Here is an 18,875-nt window from a genome sequence, read left to right on the forward strand (position 1 = left end):
TGAAATACCATATCAGCTGTGTACACAAGTCTATGCACCAGTCCGATACATACACATAATTTATTAAGAGACTTTATAGTTTCACACCCGGATAAAATGGCAGTTTTCCCAGAAAGCAGTTTTTCTTCACTGCTCTAAAACAGTAGCTTAAACAGAAAGTTGCGTCTTGCCAACCTGGAAGTTAGCATCCCCCTGGCTCCCTCGACAAACAGCCAATGGGACTTGCCCTTTGGATTATTGCAGCTCTGTGACAAACAAAAGTTTAAGATACTCACACATTTTGTTCAGAATGAAAACCACTTTTATGATTTTTGAAGCCTAAATACGATCACCAGAAGTAAAAAGCTATAGGCTATAAACAAACCACACCACAGTTGTCTGACTTCAACATCGCCACCACTAAGCTGCCAACTTGTAATTTGGTTTAGCACGTTTACCTTTTCTTCAACAGCTTTTCGTCTCAGAAAGTTATCAATAGTTTGCAAGAGCGTGAATATAAACACAATGAAGGTATAAAGGCGGACTGGTGAGTAGATTGGTTTTCAGCATGATGGCGTTTAATGTCTATGAAAACCTCTGTAGTCTAATTTAGTCACTTGTTAGCATCTGCCTTTTTTAAGACACATAAAGCTTTTTAAAAAATTGGGTGGGGTATTTACTGATGTATTTTATGTCATAGAATAAAACGTGAAAATGTCTTGAGCTTGTGTTAACCACACCCCTTATTTCAGACATCTAAGCAAAGACCCTTTCAAAAAACCCATTGACTTCGGGACAAACTTATTTCCGGGTCTCATTCTTGCAGCACTTGATGGTGTAATATTGACTGATTATTAAATACAAGTAATATGGCAATATGTTACCTTCTAATGTTCCACCACTAAAAAGGCAACGTGTACAGTAGGCAAAGGCTTTAATTTTGAGAGATGCCCCTTGTGTTAGGACAACTAATGTAGGAAGTGTTATTTATGTCAAGATTTATTTTGTTATGATGGACAGACATACTAGATAATAAAAGAAAGATTCTATGGCAATCGTGTATCTGTTCATGTTTTTACAAAGGGTTTAACCTGAGCCCTGCCATACAGCAGTGACAGCAATCATATAACGTCCATACAGGGTTAATATCACACAGCTGTTCAAATTTTTTTTTTAACGTAATGGTATCGGATGAGTACTCTGTATCGGCCAATACACAAGGTCAAGTATCAGTATCAAAACGGTATCGGAACATCTCTATCTAACATCTGTTTCTCATCTGTGGCTGGCATGATTACAGTAGGTTACTGTAATTGTCAAATTTTCCATCGAGAAATGTCATCATTAGCTTTAGGATGTCCCCACAAAGTTCCTGGGTCTTGTTTTCATCTCCACCCTCTTGAAGGAGTAGCGTTCTCCTGTTCGTCCGTCTGTCAGGATGTACCATGTCCCCCAGTAGATACCGTTAGTCACCCCACTGTAGCGCCCACGGTAGTATTGTCCGTTCAGGTTAGCTGCCAGGCAGGCATCAAACCACCAGCCTGCACCGTAGTAGTGACCACAGTTTCCAGCTGCATAGCGGTCGTGGTCTCTGTCAGCAGTGCTGAAGGATCTGCCGTCGTGGTTGTAACGTTTGCTGTAGCTCAAGGCATTGCCTGCATCTCCAGAATACTCCCGTGCTGTCAGACGATACCTGGAAGAAAAGAGACATAACATATGACAGAATGTGAGGGTTGTGTGTAACATTTTATGTGTGTAGCGTGGAACCAAGTGGGCACACACAACTGTCTGCAACAAAAGGACACGTTCTCCATTTTACTCAATGGATGCTGAAGACTTTGAAGCTCGGTTATTTAATTATTACTATATCAATGCAGCAGATGAGCTTCAGGGTAGAGGAGTGATTCTTCATTTGCTTAAGTGACCTTCTAGACACAACATTTATTTTCCAATCTTCTGTCTATTTTTATTGAAAGCCCTTTTTTTATTTTACGATGAGTGACAGGATCCTGCAATATTTTCTACAACAATTTAGGTTATTTGGTGGTTATTAAATGACAAACCCGATCAAACTACACACACACAATCCCAATGTTTTTGAGTGTTAACAAATAATAACAATGACATTTTTTCCTAAACTTTAATTGTTGCTTATTTAGTTGTGAACGTTCTAGAGAAATACTTAAAGTTTAATAGGCTTTAAGATAGTTGATTCTGCCCTCACATCTAACTATTCTAACAAGTGCGGAAAGTGTGTATTTGTGCATTGTGTTTCACCTCTGTGCCTCTGAGGCTACTTTGAAATTGTTGTAGGTAGCATGGCGTCTCTGTTGGTGCCAGTCCTCCAGCTCGATTCGGAGTTGGTGTTGGCCGGAGGAGGTGAGGGCGTACAGCGCCGCGTTCCCCAACCAGTGCTCTCCCTGTGGACTTCCAAAGCCCTCCCGGTATTCTTGCCATGTCCTGTTGAAGTCCAGCGAACCGTCCTGCCGATTCTGGATCACCGTCCAACCGCCGCCCGCCGTCTCCATGTCACATTTAGCCTGAGCCACAGCAAAGACTTTGATATTATAAAGCCTAGATTTTACTGATCCACAGATAGCATACACATCTCTAAAAGAAGCGGAGTAGGGCGGGGGGTCTGTCTGTGCGTTTTATGAGTGTGGTGAATCTGAAATACCTCCAGTGCTGGCCTGTGCAGGTCAGGCTGGATGGTGTAGATTCCATTCTCTTTGATGCCGAGCCTGTAAATCTCCGCACAATCCTGAGGATGTAACTTCTCCAAGGGGGCGACTGAGAACCACACACAGTGCACTTTTATTCAACTTAATAATCAACAACAACTGTATCATGTGATCAATTCTCACGCCTCTACCTGTGGGTGGGTATTGTGTGATGCTCTTCAGGAAAAGCAGCAGGTCTTTCTCCCCCTCTCTTCCCACAGCTGCACTCTCTGTCAGCCCAGAGAAAGATTAAGTTATCAGTGAAACACATCACGCTGGGTCTGAAAACAGAAGCTTTGTCTTTATTTACTGCGCAGAGGGCTTCCACTTTGTACGATAACTCTTTAAAGCTTCCTGACATCGTGAGAAATACAGTATGTATGTGCGTCTGTGAGTGCGTGTACACAGAGTTCTTCTCATCCTTCTCTTTGCAGTTAAATTCCTATGCACTCACCTATGACCGACACTTAGCAGGCCTCATTGAGGTTCTGTTTACTATGTGTGGGGGAGTGACTGCGAGGGCATTTGTGTGTGTGTGTGTGTGTGTGTGTGTGTGTGTGTGTGTTTGTCTGTGTATTGCAGAGGTGGGGGATATAAATGTGTACTACTCACCAAGTCGTTTGGCCATCGCTCCAAGGGCCTGGCTATGACAGTGGAGGTCACACTCTGTCAGCACAGCTGCCATCAGTGCCAGGATGGCCCCTAGAGAGTTGCTCTCCTGGCCCCCATGATTCCAGGGGCCTCCTGTTTCCTGGATAGAGCGCATGCAGCGCTGCAGCTGAACTAGACGTTCTTTGACACCTCCAGTCTGCAAAGACATTGCCCACAGGTTGACGCTTCTTGAAGACATTGTGTCAATATTGTGTGAACAATAGGTTAGCAGTCAGTCATAATTAAACACTGCCAAATCCTCTTCATTCTTCAAAGAAATGTTTATATCTATGAATGTGGGTTGAGTGAAACAGTACTGTGTTTTTAAGTGAAGGAGCTGTGCATGTGCATAATCATGCATCTCAAAGGCTCATGGCTCAGTGGCATGTCAGTCTCAATCTGTCTCTTACACTTACATCAGCCATTGTAATCATGTCCCTCAAACACCTGTTGCTGCATGAGCTCAGTACAACCATATGACGAGGACATTTTTAAAGCAGGTCTGATTTTATCCCTTCTTTGATTGCGGACTGTCATTGCTCCAGGGCTGTGAGGTGGTGCCAAGTTTAGTGTGCTGAATGTCCCCTGAGGAAGGACCTGCTGGCCTCTGCCCGATAGTACGCTGCTCAGTTGTTGTTGGCACACGTGAATGAACAGACAGAGGGTCGCCTCTGCTTCATCTTGTCACTTGATGTATCCGAACTATTTCACTCTTACTTGGCTGAGAAATATCTGAATAACAGTAGCATTGTGTGGCTTTTCTTAAAATAACATTTTATGATTTGTAAGTTTGAACAAAATAAATCTTGTGAAAAGTACAGCACCTGACCTCCCATTACACTGTGATGTCACTTACCTTAGGCTGAACCTGGGGGAAATCATGCCTGTGCTCCACCCTCTGAGGAGCGTCTGAGATGGCTGAAAGTGAAACACCTATCCTGCAGGCTGTTGTCCCAGTCTGACCCTCACAGGCCGCGGTACCTAGTCCTGCTCCTGTCCCGGGCGGGGACGGTGCAGCCACCAGACTGTCCCTGCAGGGAGGCTGTGTGCAGGCTGGGGATGCATCTAAAGACAACAGGGCTCCCACATACAGCGACAGCAGAGGAAGCATACCGAGAGAGCCGAAAGGAATCATGGGAAAAAGCAGGCTTGTCCTAAACTTTGTTTTAAACTCTTTAGCAGTGGTCCGGCCTCTTTCCTCCAAGCTGTAAGTTAGTCCTATAGTTCCTATAGTTGTTAATGATTCTCAGCAAACTAAGTGCCTCTTCAGTAGGAAAGTGTTTGCTGACCTCTTCTTTTAGTCTAGATGCTCTTATTGTTGTCCTTGTTTTCTACTGTCTGTACTTCATCCTCCTCTTCTCTCCTTTTCTTCCTCACTCCTCGTCCTCCTCTTTCCCCTCCTCTCTCTCCGTTAGTGAAGTTGCTTTGGCTCAGATTCCTAGATAACTGCGGCACTCTTTGCTGTCTGACACGGACTAATGCACCCACCCCCTGATGCACGCACGCACACACACACACACACGCACACACACACACACACACACACACACACACACACACACACACACACACACAATCTGTCCATCTCTTTAACTCATCTCATTCTCTCTCTCTCTTGGACTCCCACACAGCCACACACAGAGCTGCATGTTGACACACACAAACATGCATCCAGAACGTGAACACAAATCCCACTATGTCTTGAACACACATGTAGTGTGACATTATGCACAATTCAATTTGTGAAGCTCTTCTCCTGTCCTGTGACTGTGCCTTCCTCACATCCTCTATTTTTATGTAATGTTTTAATTCTTCTCAAGCAACATGTGGTATTTCTCGACAGACACTGAACACCTTCTGCCTTCACCCATCGAGGTGCATATGTGACAATGTTTGTCGAGATGAAAATTCAGCAGATGCCTCAAGTATGCGGCTCCTTCTCTGCCGTGTACCATTTTCTCACTTGTGTCCTTTTGTGCTGCAGTGTTTGTGTTTACAAACTGAGTTCCAAAGAGGCCATAAAGACTCGACATTCAATAGGTGCGAGAAAGCAGGAATTCCTCTATAAACACCAGAGTCATCCCACTCATCAGGACTCTGCAGAGGCACACTCCCAATAACGAGGAGGACAAACACACATGTAGACACAAAAACACACTTACACATCAACGCGGAGCAGAACGAGGGTTAGGTTCAGTCAGAAGAAATAACCTCATAATATGAAACTGGTTTTCTCCAGAGCCCATGGCAACTCAGCTATGTGCTGTAAAAATGAGGGAGTTTGTAATTTAAAGGCATCCTAATTTTATGTTACTAATTTCACATTCCATGAAATTTAATTTCACATTCACAGATCTCTTGGTGTGTTGTCTCAGTTATGTGTCTGTAGTTCTTACTTGTAGGTTTACATTGACATTTTTACAATAAGTAACGCTATTTTTTATCTTCTTTTAAGTCATATAATGTCACATAAACAGATCAGTATCAGTATCACAGTCTTTTTATCAATTTAAAAGGCGTGTTTTGAAAGGACAAAATACAAATGTGTTGAACAGAACACATAAACACTCGCTCACTCACTCGCAAGAACACACGCACACACCTTTCTGCATGTTTCATAATTGTATTTACAGTGTGTGTGTTGGTGTGTTAATTAATTGTCAAAGCTTTTCCTGGTATTTCATGTGGATTATGATGAGCTGCTTCTGGCCTCCTGGTGGTTTCCTTTCATGTGTGTTTGTGTCAGTAGGTATTATCAGATTAGATAATCCTTTGATTTGAGAAATAGAGTCTGCATGATCAGCATTCTCAATATCATCACCTTTCCTCTCGCTATTTTCTCTTTCTTCCCCTCACTTCAGACTGACAGTCTGCTGGATTGTAATGGAAACAGTCAACACCTGAGACTGATGCAGAAGTGAACCAAAGAAGGAAACTGATGGGAAGCATTATCACCAGATATTGTCTTGGGTATGATATCTGTCAATGTGTCCATAAACACACACGCACACACGCACACACACACACACACACACACACACACACACACACACACACACACACACACACACACACACACACACAAAGACATTCAAGTACAGAAGTAGATTACTCACCTATCTTTGACCTTTATGCTTTCTTAGCATAGTGTCATTACCAGAGAGTGCTGCATCGCTAAACAAAGGTCAAAATTTTAAAATAAGATGACAGTGTCCTCTAGTGGTGGATCATCACAGCTCTCCCTTTTTTCAGTGGTTCACTACAATCACAGATGCCATCTACCGGAAAGGGCAGAGTCGGCTTTTTTTCCTCAGGAAGCTCAGGTCCTTTGACGTCTGCAGTGAAATGCTGCACGTTTTTATCAGTCAGTGGTGGCCAGTGTGCTCTTTTATGCTGCAGTCTGCTGGGGCAGCAGCAGGTCAGACACGAACACAAAGAGACTGGACAAGCTGGTAAAAAAAAGGCTGGGTCTGTGCTTGGCAGGAGTCTGGACTCACTCAGGACTGTTGTGGAGAGACGCATGCAATGTAAGATGGAAGCCATCTTGGACAATAGCAACCATCCTCTCCACAACATTCTGGCAGGACAGAGAAGCAGCTACAGGTTCAGCAAACGTCTCAACTTGCTGCACTGCAGAACAGAGAGGTTCAGGAGATCCTTTGTTCCCACTGCCATCAGGCTATACAACACATCAGACAAAGGAAGTGGACTGATCTAATTATTATTGTTTATTTATTATGAACTTAATTCATTCATTCATTCATTATTAATTTTCTATTATTATTATTATTATTATTATCATCAACAATGAGCTAATGGACACATGAATTTCCCCTAGGTGATAAATAAAGTATCTATCTATCTATCTATCTATCTATCTATCTATCTATCTATCTATCTATCTATCTATCTATCTATCTATCTATCTATCTATCTATCTATCTGTCTATCTATCTGTCTATCTGTTTATCTATCTATCTATCTATCTATCTATCTATCTATCTATCTATCTATCTATCTATCTATCTATCTATCTATCTATCTATCTATCTATCTATCTATCTATTTATCAACCACACTGCGTCACTATTCCAGCATGTTATGTCAATGGTATAAAGATGAAAAATATCACTAATTAGTGGGGGGAGTGATCGAAGGCCAGAGGATTTTTCAAGCTCTAGCAAGGTTTTTAGATCAGTACATGTCTTATTTTTAGGGTATGAGGGATGTAGCCTACAATGCTACAGAGTGACAGAAAGACTGAAACACTCACACAATGAACTTATATGCAAGAACATCAGAGTGGTTTGGTGAGGCAAATGATTACATTAATCATGCGTGATATTATTTGGGACATTACAAGGGTCAGGAGTAAGGAACATCAGAGAGGGGACAAGGCTCCATCATGACACTGCCAATGTATAGAAACTTGTCTGACACAGCCAAAACATCTGTTATGTTGTTTAGTGGACTTTTTCTAATACAAATCCTTAACTTGTGAAACCACTCTTAGTTACTGTAACAACCCCCATCTGGTGATAAAAATCACATGCAAGCTTTCCAAAGTCTTAGGAAATATACCCTGTTGATGTCATCAGGGTTATCTCAGTTTGGGTATGAGGCTTAAAGGTTTGAACAGTGTTTCACAAACTCTTTAACCATACTAGAGAGTCAGGATATCTCAGCCTTTGCTGCTTCGATTTTTAACCATTCTTCTCTTGTGAGATCCCAGTATGTAAGTGCAATACTTTATCACTGGAGTACCCCTTTAGTATAAACATGTGCAGGGACCAAATAAAACTAAACTGTATATCAATTCTTTCTAATCTTAAGATCATGATATACAATGCTGTGTAAAAGTCTTCGGCACTTAAGAATTTTAGATGATTCTCCATAGTGCAATACTATCAGTTATTGGTTCCAAATCTAGTCCACAACATGACAACGACCCCAAACCCAGAGACAAGAAGAACAAGGAGGTCTGCAACAGAGGGGCTGGTCCCACATGAGCCCTGATTTAACATCATTGTCTGTCTGCCTGGGCTCACATAGAGAGACAGAGGACACTGCAATAGCTTAATTCCACAAGAACTGTAGGCAGTTCTTCAACAGCCTACCTGCCACATACCTTGAAAAAACAAGTTTGCAAGTTTGCAAGTGTACCAAGGAGAACTGCTGCTGTTTTAAAGGCAAAGGGTGGTCACACTAAATATTGATTTAATTTAGTGTTTTCTTTTTATTGCATTTTGTATGGAGTTAATTTATAAAACTTGTTTAACTTATAAAAAATATATTTATCATGAAAGCATGGTGCCATACACTAAAGACCAAAACTGCCAGTATTTCCGCAGAAACAATGCAGCATATTATTCAGTCCGTGATAAATATAACAGAAAGGTGTGATAGGTGGGCTGGGATCATTAATTAGCTGCGTCTGACGTAAGACGCAGGCGTTGTTTTGGATGAGGAAGTGAAAGGGGAAGAGAGAAGCTGGGGTAGCAGGTAGTTAGCTCGCTGGCAGGCAAGCCTTCAGACAAAGTGCCAAATTTACACACCAGTTTTAGATAATCTGCCTCGCCAGTTTACGACACGGGTTTTGTTAGTGTTCACGCAAAGGGCAACTAATTTTTCAAAAAATCTGAAACGAGGCATTGCCAAATTAACGCTAGCTAACGAGTTGAGTGCCAGCGAGCTAGCTAGCTAGCTAGCTAACGTAACGCCTAGTTAGCCTCTGACGCTAACTGCTCTGAACAATAACAGCTAGTCAGCTTGCAGCCTGGTCCGGTACCGTCAACAAGTCTCCGCTCCGCTGTGATACAAGCTGAAAGTAAGTTTTTGAGACGACAACAGTTTTGTCCGTATGTGTGGTATTTGCTCACTCATCATTCGCTCAGCGTCCTATTAACGCTAATGCTGCAACAGCTAACGTTAATGGTGGTGCAGTGTTTTTCGAGAAGCTCGTTGGCAAAAACAAGGCCGGCCTGTGGCTCCTCTGGGTCCACTCCAACAAGGAAGGAGAGCCGGGGAGACGAGGTCGGTTGGTCGGTCGAACAAAGCATCGAGAAAAAGGTGCCCCCCCCTTTGTCAAACGGTGACAGTGGGAATATTGATTTCTCTAAATACGTTAGTTTTTATTTGGCTTTCATGTACACATAAGGAGGGGTGCGGGGGCCTTCACCTCAAAACTACTAGTTTTTGGATTAGTCATTCGCAAAGGTGGGTTTTGATAACATTTGTCGATGCTGGCAAGTGTCGACTTTTACACATTTCCTCTGTCAACAATATGTGCCAGAGAAATGATGTATATCTCTGCGTAATGTTGCCAGGCAGACTGGACTTGTGTTGTGTTTTTCTGTGTGAAATAGTTTTTGTTTCGGTTGTGACTCACGGTCACACAGGTACACGTCGTTCACTTTGTCTGTTTGATCAAATGCACTTGATTTAATCATGTGATGTCGCAACAACGCCTATTACTTGTATCAGCAAGCTTGCTGGGATTGAAAGTAGCCAGACATAAAAGTCCTGTATTTATTATCGTTCTAGTACAAATGTTGTTTTAAACTGTCAAATAACTTCATTCATTTTTGCTTCTTTGGTTTTTAAAACCACATTTCTTATATGGGACGCAGAGTATAAACCCTGAGCTATGTCCCCTACTCAGTGATTTTGTCTTTAATGATTAATGGCAGTAGTCGACAACTGTTCCACAAACAGCTAATCTCAGGTTACTTTATACTGAAGTTTCACTCTAAAGTACCGGCCTGGTAGTTTGGATCAGCTGTAATTTGAGTTTTGCTCATATCCCATGAGGTGGCATGAATTGGTCAGTTCTTAAAATTTAGATGTTCAATTCAACTTATTTTGTTAATATGGTTAACATGCCTGATTGCTCTAATGTGCTATTATTTTAAAGTTATTGACTCACTGAATGGACTTCCTTGGGCAAACTGAGCATCTGTTTGTCACATGGGAATTGGTTAATCAGGAAACATGAAGATGACTTAACTTAATGACATGTGGAGATGGACAGAGCATTGAGAAACATTTGAACTCAGCTTTCCAAATCTATATTTAGTCTCAAGTTTGTTTGTGTCTGTTAGCATGCATGCACAATATTGGAGGTGATCTATGAAGTCCACCTGTTTGTGCGAGTGATTTACAGGCAGGGGGAAACTGTGTTGGGGCTTTTACTTTAGTCCAACACATGGCAGTTTTTAACACATTTCTCAACATGAATCCACACAGAGTTAGATTCTAACTCACTAGTACAGTGATCGAATTTGATGATGACAACTAAGAATGAAACAATTGTTTTGCTTCATGAGTTACTTCAATAATTTAAATGTATGGGACTGTAGGGGGGGTGCCAGACAGAGTTTACAAATTATAATGTCTCAGGACCAAATATACTTTTGTAATACCTGTTCTCTCTGCAGCACTGCTGTGAAACATCAGATTTGTAAAATATTGTCATGCGCAATGGTGTAATAAAAACTTGCACAGTAATTTGAGCTGTTGCAAACTGCATGACATTGAGCAAACCACCCATGGCACATTGGCAGCACTGATTTCTGAATGCAGAATAAAAGCAAATATATTCATCCATACACAACAAATTATTTCACATAGACATGACCATTTGAACAGTAATTGATATTGTCTAAGTGCAATACCATTACAGATGTTTTTCTTTATCTGTTTTCAGTTTGTCACAAAGCACTGATATTAGTATCAGTGAAATCTGCTAGTTAATGTTGATGTTTTAATTAAATGAAATTAGGTGGTCAGTTTGGTGAGAGAGATCCACCTGATTTCATACTGAATATCCTCTCAGAGACCAAAATCCAAATTTAGGAATCACTGTCTGACGCTCTGCTCTTTGTCAAAGGTTTAAGGTCTGAGCTGAGTTTGTTCTGTAATCATGTGACTGTGGTGTAAGCACACCTAGACTTAAGTGATATGCTGTTGTTCATCCTTCTGTCAGCTAGTCGTGCTTCACAGTATTGTAGTTACTGGAGTGCTGTACTTGTTCCATTTAGAAAGAATGCAGGTGTAGTTTTCCAGCTCCTGATGGGAACTGAAGTGTTTTGTGTTTTATAGGCTTAGTTTTAGAATTCAGTGTATCCGTTGAATCATAATGTTAGTTTTTCATCTTTGAATCTTTAAAAAGATTAGTATTGTTTATGTTCTCTAATTGGGTTACACTAAAAGCCTGTTTGTGTTGGTTGATTGGCATGTCTGAAATGTCTTTTGTGACTTTTGACAATGGATAGGAAGTGAACAAGTTTCTGTTAAACCATTGTTTAACAGGTTTTTGTGCTTCACCAAAAACCAGTGGAAGTAATTGTGTTTCCACAAAACCAGTTACAGGACTGGTGATTAAAGACATGTTTGTGAACAAACGGCAAAGAATATCACAGTAATTGGCAATTATTTTGATTGTTAAAGAATTGTTTTAGTAATTTTCTTAAGCAAAAATGCCAATATTTGGGATATATAGGATTTTATGCTTATCTTTGTTTTATTTGACAGCAAACTGAGCATCTTTGGGACTTGGACAAAACATACATTTAAAAATGCCACTTTCAACTACTTCTTGACATTTTGTTGACAAAACAGTTAATCTATTAATAAAGAGAAAATGGGAGCTTAATCAACAATGAAAATAATTGTTAGTTGCAGCCCTACATAACCATATATGTAATTGCCCTAAGTCACAGTTCAGATTGTTTTCATTGTTGTGAGGAAACACTCACAACACACATCATATTGTCATCAGACACCTGCTCCTGCTGCTGTTCTCACTGACAGTATGCACACCTACAATAGCCATTCTAGGTTTTTCCTCTTGTCAATAGCAATGTGCTGAAGTGTTTACTTGGCACAGATAAGACAAATGTGTGACAAAAGATAAAGAAGCCTCTTATGAAATCAAGGTTTATTTTAGTCTATTCGGCCTATTTGTGTGTGGATAACGTTTAGAGATAATCCCTCAAGACTGGAACATTTTTATTTTACTGTCCTGAAGTTTATTTTGTAATATGAGTTTCTGCCATGAAACGTCTTAATGTTTTTATCTTCCATGAAATCTTGCAAGGCAGGAACAATACTGTAAATAGATAAAAGATGAAATGAATAATAGGAGGGATTAAAGAGGAGTCTCTATCATGCTCCATGTCTCATACACCAATGATCAGGACACAGTACCTTAGCAAATCCTTTGTTTTATTTCAGCATTGTTAAGATCACAGTGATTGACCTAATGTCATATATGGCATCTTGGAACCGCTGATTTTAACATCAAGGAATTATATAATCTATCTCATTGCTCCTTCCTGGAATTTCTAAAATTGTACCGTCAACTTCCTCATATTTTGTCGAAACGTGGTTCAAAGAAGCATCTCCCACCTGCATTTTCAAAATTTTAAAATGAATCGCATTAGCAGAAAGGGGAGGGTACATGATTTTCATCATTTTCATGCATAAATAATTTTCACTCATTTATGCATTTGGCAATATCTCAGATCTTGCTTTTTTTTAATTTTGCCAGTACTTACAGGAAATGATGCACTTCCCTGCTCACCGCATGCGAGCGTTCAGAATTTCCTAATGAACTACTACAACTACAGTTCTTGTTGAAAGAAACGTGACATACTGCATGTCTGATTGAGTGACTCAAAACACAAGGACAACATGTATATTGCTGCTTTTTTGGGAATACCAGAATTTTTTAATAATTATATTTGAAGTCATTACATAGTGTGTTCACTTAAGTACATTTTCAGATTATTATTCATTTAAAAAATGACACCTGTGATACAATTACGTGTACATATGAAGATACAGACAATAAGGCTTTAAATAAATACACATGTACAGTATCCCTCAACCCATGTTGCGGTTGTGTATGCTGTTGTAAATGTTGGTCATTTATATCATTGTCTATGCTATGTTTGAACATGTACAGAGATCAACACATGCTGTAGCAGGTTGTCTGCTCAGTGACAGCACTATCAGCAGAATATATCAGATGTGCCGCTTGGTTTGGATAGTCAGTCCTCTGGGAGGTAACTTCCTCTGGAGTGTAAGAGGAAAAGAGAAAGAATGATGTGTTCCTCGTGATTTCCCCAACAGCTTAGACAGCACATGACTGGAATGAATGGTCTTCAAACCTGATTGGTCCATGTGCATAAAACTCTACACACTAATTTGTAGATTTTTTCCAATGGCCATGTCTGCACAGAAACAGATTAACTTTTGTTTTGATTTTATTGACCCTCAACAATCAAAAAATGGTGATTAGGTTGTGACTTGCAATGAGTATGTCAGGAAGGCATTGTTTAGTACCCTCTATATGTTGAACTCTCTAAATGTTTTTGCTCTATGTCTTTCTGCAGCTGTGGAAAAATGACATCCAGGAAGAAAGTGCTGTTGAAAGTCATCATCCTGGGAGATTCTGGGTAAGTCACAACTTGGAATATTTCATGTCAAATCCTGCAACAAATCATCAATTAGTTATGCTCTGAAATAGTTTGGTGGGAAATACACCTAAATGCCACAGTATTATTATTGTTTTGAGTTGAATCTTCTTTTTAAATCAGTTTATATTAAGGTTACTTCCTTGTTGGCAAGAGTTAATTCTGTGCCATAAGCAGTCTCCAGGCAGAGTGAGTCCTCTGCTCTTTACTAAATGCAGACCTACTGTTTGTGATCTGTGCTTCTTATCTGCAGACCTAACTTAATCACTGCCATTATTTTCTTGCTTGGTACTGCTCTGGGTTATCTATGACAACCCATTATAAGTTGTTGTAATCAGTTCTGCATATTTTATTTTAAGGACATTAATAAACATTGTGATAATAGATATCAGAGCTGGGTGATAGTGGAACAATCTAATATTTCTTAAATAATCACCTCTAGTGATAATGTGGCAATTTTTTGTCTGTGGCTGTTGGTTGTTTCCTACATTAAGTGCCATATGCAGAATTATGTTGCAAATTTATTTCAGAGTTAAAAATAAATTGTCTAAATATAATGGACAAGCAGGTGTAAACATTCACTGTTCAGCTAAAACAGTAAAAAATAAAGTGAGAAAATTGCATTTTTACTTTATACAATTCATTTTACTATATGGCCAGCTGTCAAACAAGGAAAAGTGAACATTAAGCAACAGCATAATATGAAACTACAATACTACACTACAATATCTGGTAATTTCTCACAATACTGTTCCCCAATCTACATTTTTCAAGTATCTCATATTCAGATAAAATCCTCAACATCTTTGTTTGCCACATTATAAATCTGTTTGCATCTGTCTTGTATTATTACATGCAAATCAAGGTGGAAACTACTCCAGCCCAGTGTGTGGTGGAAATGCACCTGACATTGTTTGGTAACTGCCAAAAATTTCAGAAGAAGAATAACCTATACACAAACATCTGTGCTGTCACCCACACAGATTATTCAGTGGTTGCACTGATCAAGGATCAGATTGATTTTGCTGGGCAATATGTGTTCTTATCCCTTTATGTGACAGGAATAATTATGGCTAATCCTTTAATTTCCACATCACTTCAGTTGCATTTATCACAAACTGCATACTAAATAACCTGGGAGGCGGTTTGAGAAATTTTTGATATCACGTTTGTTAGCTGACTTACTCAAGATGCAAGATGTGGTACAAATGGTAAATTGGATACAGATGACATCCATATATCACCCATCTTTATATGAATGTAGGTAATTTAAATACTGCCTTTTTCATACTAGCTTTCATTAAAGTAGCAGCTTTTAGTTTTGCTGCTATTCTATCATCTATAGTATCTGTTACTCTGTTGTCTGTTCTCCTCTTGCTCAGTGTTGGAAAGACCTCCCTAATGAACCAGTATGTGAACAAGAAGTTTAGTAACCAGTACAAAGCGACAATAGGAGCAGACTTCCTGACCAAGGAGGTGATGGTGGACGACCGGCTTGTTACAATGCAGGTATGGCGCAGTTACAACTTGAAGGCCTTCAACTTATGAAGAGGAATGAAACTGTAAATCATTATAGCATTTTCCAGCTCCTCACCAGGGTGCCACAGTTTTTCATATTTGGAGCTGTCATTTTCTCTCTTCTGTAATCCTGTCCATTTACTAAACGTTTTGTCTCCTTTTACTTGGCTAGATCTGGGACACGGCTGGCCAGGAGAGGTTCCAGTCCTTGGGTGTTGCGTTCTACCGTGGAGCAGACTGCTGTGTGCTGGTGTTTGATGTGACTGCACCCAATACCTTCAAGACACTCGACAGCTGGAGGGATGAGTTTCTGATCCAGGCCAGCCCCCGAGATCCTGAGAACTTCCCCTTTGTGGTGCTAGGCAACAAGATTGACTTGGAGAATAGACAGGTTGGTATTAGTGGTTAGTGGATGCCTCCATGATAAACTAATTTCTAATCATTACCCATCCTGCATTTTAGAGTGTCAAATGTTAGGTCCCTAGACACTAAGGCCCAGTTCCTGTGGATATGTTTCAGCTACATTGATGGTTTTGAGGCCGAGTGCTTTTGAAACACATCTGGCTGTACAGCAGTACTAGGACTGTTGCTCTTATGCTGCTGCTTTTAAGTAGCCCTCAAAGACTTGATGATCACTTCATGATACACCAAATGCCTCAGTGCCAGTGCACATGGGCTCAAACAGCTGAAAGAGGAATGACAGACCTGGAATCGTTTTAACTGGGCAGAGGTTATTTGTGTGGCAGCTGAAAGGCTCATATTTCACATGTAAGGTAATAAAGGATGGTGTCGCTCACCATGGCTTAAATATGGCTTTAAAATATCAGTAAAGGTGTTTGATCTCACCAGAAGCCAACAAATCAACATTATGATCATGATCCAATTAAATTTGTTTTGGACAGCTTTTTTTCTGTTTAATATTTTGGACTTGGAACTCTGACCCAAAGTTAGAGCCTTGACCCCTTGCAGACATGCATCAATCTTCAAAGTCGTAAAGAACAGACATTGGAACAAGGCTCATTACCATTAAGTGATATTGCACTTAATAGTAATCCATCTTTATATGCTTTGTTGACCTTGACCTATAGTGGTCCTAACCCATTTTACTAAAACATGAAAGTACTACAAAATATTCAAAATAACATTTAGTTTAATATTCAAACCTTTATAAAAAAGTTTATTTTTGTTTAACACATCTTTTCAAATTTAAGCTCACCTTACTGACCAATCTTTTCCTCTTCATACACACAGGTAACCACCAAAAGGGCTCAGGCTTGGTGTCAGAGTAAGAACAACATCCCCTACTTTGAGACCAGCGCCAAAGAAGCCATAAATGTAGAACAGGCATTCCAAACAATTGCACGTAACGCCCTCAAACAGGTGAGTCACAGTTGCTTGAAATGAAAATGAAAGGGAGTGGAGATGTGTGCTTTGTGATTGTCAAATGTCAGTGCAGTTTTTGTACAACCATGATAGGTGTATGTTGTCAAAGCTATTGGTTTTGTGTTTTCCTACACTGACTATTTTCTGTCTTGATCCCTCACAGGAGACAGAGGTGGAGTTGTATAATGAATTCCCAGAGCCCATTAAACTGGATAGGAATGACGGAGTTAAGCCTCCACCAGAAAGCTGCAGCTGCTAAAGGACAACTTGGACCATCTCTCTTGGCTTTCTGAACCACCCTGTCACCGGTTACATCACCTGCACCTTGCCCCGAGGGAAAGGACTTCCCTATTGGTCTTCCTCCTTCACACCACTGTTCATTCCATCGACACAACCCTTCACAAAGTACGCTGCACATGGATGTACCCCTCCCCCCATTTAGTACACAAATTAATACACTAGCGTACTCTTTGCTGACAAATCCAGTGCCCAAAGATCACACAAGAGAAGAATGACACCTCTTCTGACCTCACAGTCCCTGACTTGATAGTGAGTGATCTCCTGTCTTGCCCACCCACTGTTGCCCCCGACTTTCACACCGAGGGGGCAAGATGGAGCCATGTTCAAAGAGTGCAATTGGGAACTCTAGATAGACTGGCTAATGCTCTGTAATCTGAGACGACGTTGGCTAATGTCAGCATCCCAAGTATCTTATTTTCACTTTCTGTTTTCTGTTTGCTTTCCATCGCCTATCTGTCAGGAAATAATCGAGTTGAACTATATATATAAATATATATATTTTAATTGGCTGATGCTATTTCTCAAGCCAATCTGAAACACATACATGTTTTTTTGCACTTTCTTTTTATGTTTTTGCCTTTAAATGTTATAGAGGGATGACTGATTTTGGACAACATCAGCTACCACACACCTTTTGGTAAGCTTCAAATTATACCTACTCGCTTGTTTTCCCTGCCAAATATATCCTGAGAATCTGTCAAACAGTGATTGTTTTGCCTTTTCCCTTCAAGGTTGTGTGCTAATGGGTCTATAACTGCCTCACAATGCAGAAGAAATGTTCCGAAGTAGACATTAAGTAAAAGCTGATAACGCAGTCACAGTGTAAAACATGGATTAATTCTTGATATATTAATATTTGCCTTTTATGTAACATTACTTGTACTGCTACTATTACTGCTGTATGTGTTACGTCCTACATCAGACATCTTTCACTGGTATGGAATTACAATATGTGTCACCAACACAGCATACACCTGTCTTCTGTCATGTCTCTGTTATTGCTGTTCTCTCTATCTGCTTGTAGCTCAGGTTGGCTAAGTACTTAATATTTTTAACGGATTGTGTATTACAGTGTATAGATGGTAAAGGTAAAAGGCGGATTGGTTTAACTGAAATGGATGTTCTCTCTTTCCATTTAAAGAAAAGATCCAACTTTTTGCCCTGGTATTACTCCTCCTTATAGAAAAAAAATCACTGCGATGCCAATGATGTTGTAAAAGAAAATTGGGATGTCAAATAATAAAACTCTTGAATATATCAATGGTCTAGCATTATGTGTCTCAGTTTCTGTTTTCTTTGGTTAACCTCTGACATTTTCTCAATGCATCAAGACTGTTCCTCACTTGCATATGTAAGATTTAATTATTTTTCTTTGCAGTTTCAAGTATTGACAAGTAGGAGTTGTATGATTGTGTGTTCTGCTTGGGTGAGCTGCACTGTTTGAAAAACCTGGTAAGTGCTCCCACACGTCATTTTGGTTGTGGAGGGAAAATTCTTTGTGTGTGTGTGTGTCCCATAAACAGTCAAATCTGCACATATTCAGTAAATCACTATACAAGGGTTCAAACTTCATCTTAGGCTACAAAGTCCTTAAGGCACACCACCAAATCCAAAACTGAAAAATTGTCTCCCATCTCAACATTATTCAGTTATTAATTTCATAAGAATTTGATTATGAGAAAGTCTAGTACAGAAACAGACTGAAAAATCAAGTACCCTGTTAAATATGTATAAAGGTAGATTGGTTCAGCATGTGCGATGAGCTTATTTTATGTTGAGGAATCTACATGAATTGTTCTACCTTTTTCTTTGAAGTGTAATCACATGAATTGTAGACCGATAGTAT

The 18,875-nt window shown here is 40.0% G+C and overlaps 2 protein-coding genes across 2 annotated transcripts; one reads left to right on the top strand and one right to left on the bottom strand.

Moving 5' to 3' along the window:
- Positions 1-1,056: 1,056 nt before the first annotated feature.
- si:ch211-157b11.8 (fibroleukin) lies at positions 1,057-4,461 on the bottom strand. Its single transcript, XM_056388581.1, has 6 exons — positions 4,207-4,461; positions 3,312-3,507; positions 2,852-2,929; positions 2,657-2,769; positions 2,257-2,519; positions 1,057-1,672 (listed from the first exon to the last, which is right to left on the bottom strand). The coding sequence occupies exons 1-6, from the start codon at positions 4,459-4,461 to the stop codon at positions 1,330-1,332; spliced, it is 1,248 nt and encodes a 415-aa protein (XP_056244556.1). The 3' UTR covers positions 1,057-1,329.
- Positions 4,462-8,808: 4,347 nt separating this feature from the next.
- Positions 8,809-18,286, top strand: LOC130177579 (ras-related protein rab7-like). Its single transcript, XM_056389456.1, has 6 exons — positions 8,809-9,177; positions 13,748-13,810; positions 15,211-15,337; positions 15,519-15,737; positions 16,598-16,726; positions 16,893-18,286. Exons 2-6 carry the CDS (start codon positions 13,758-13,760, stop codon positions 16,986-16,988), a joined length of 624 nt encoding a protein of 207 aa, XP_056245431.1. The 5' UTR covers positions 8,809-9,177; positions 13,748-13,757; the 3' UTR covers positions 16,989-18,286.
- The last annotated feature ends 589 nt before the right edge of the window (positions 18,287-18,875 follow it).

This window comes from Seriola aureovittata, chromosome 2, assembly GCF_021018895.1.
Source record: "Seriola aureovittata isolate HTS-2021-v1 ecotype China chromosome 2, ASM2101889v1, whole genome shotgun sequence".
NCBI classification, from domain to species: Eukaryota; Metazoa; Chordata; class Actinopteri; order Carangiformes; family Carangidae; genus Seriola; species Seriola aureovittata.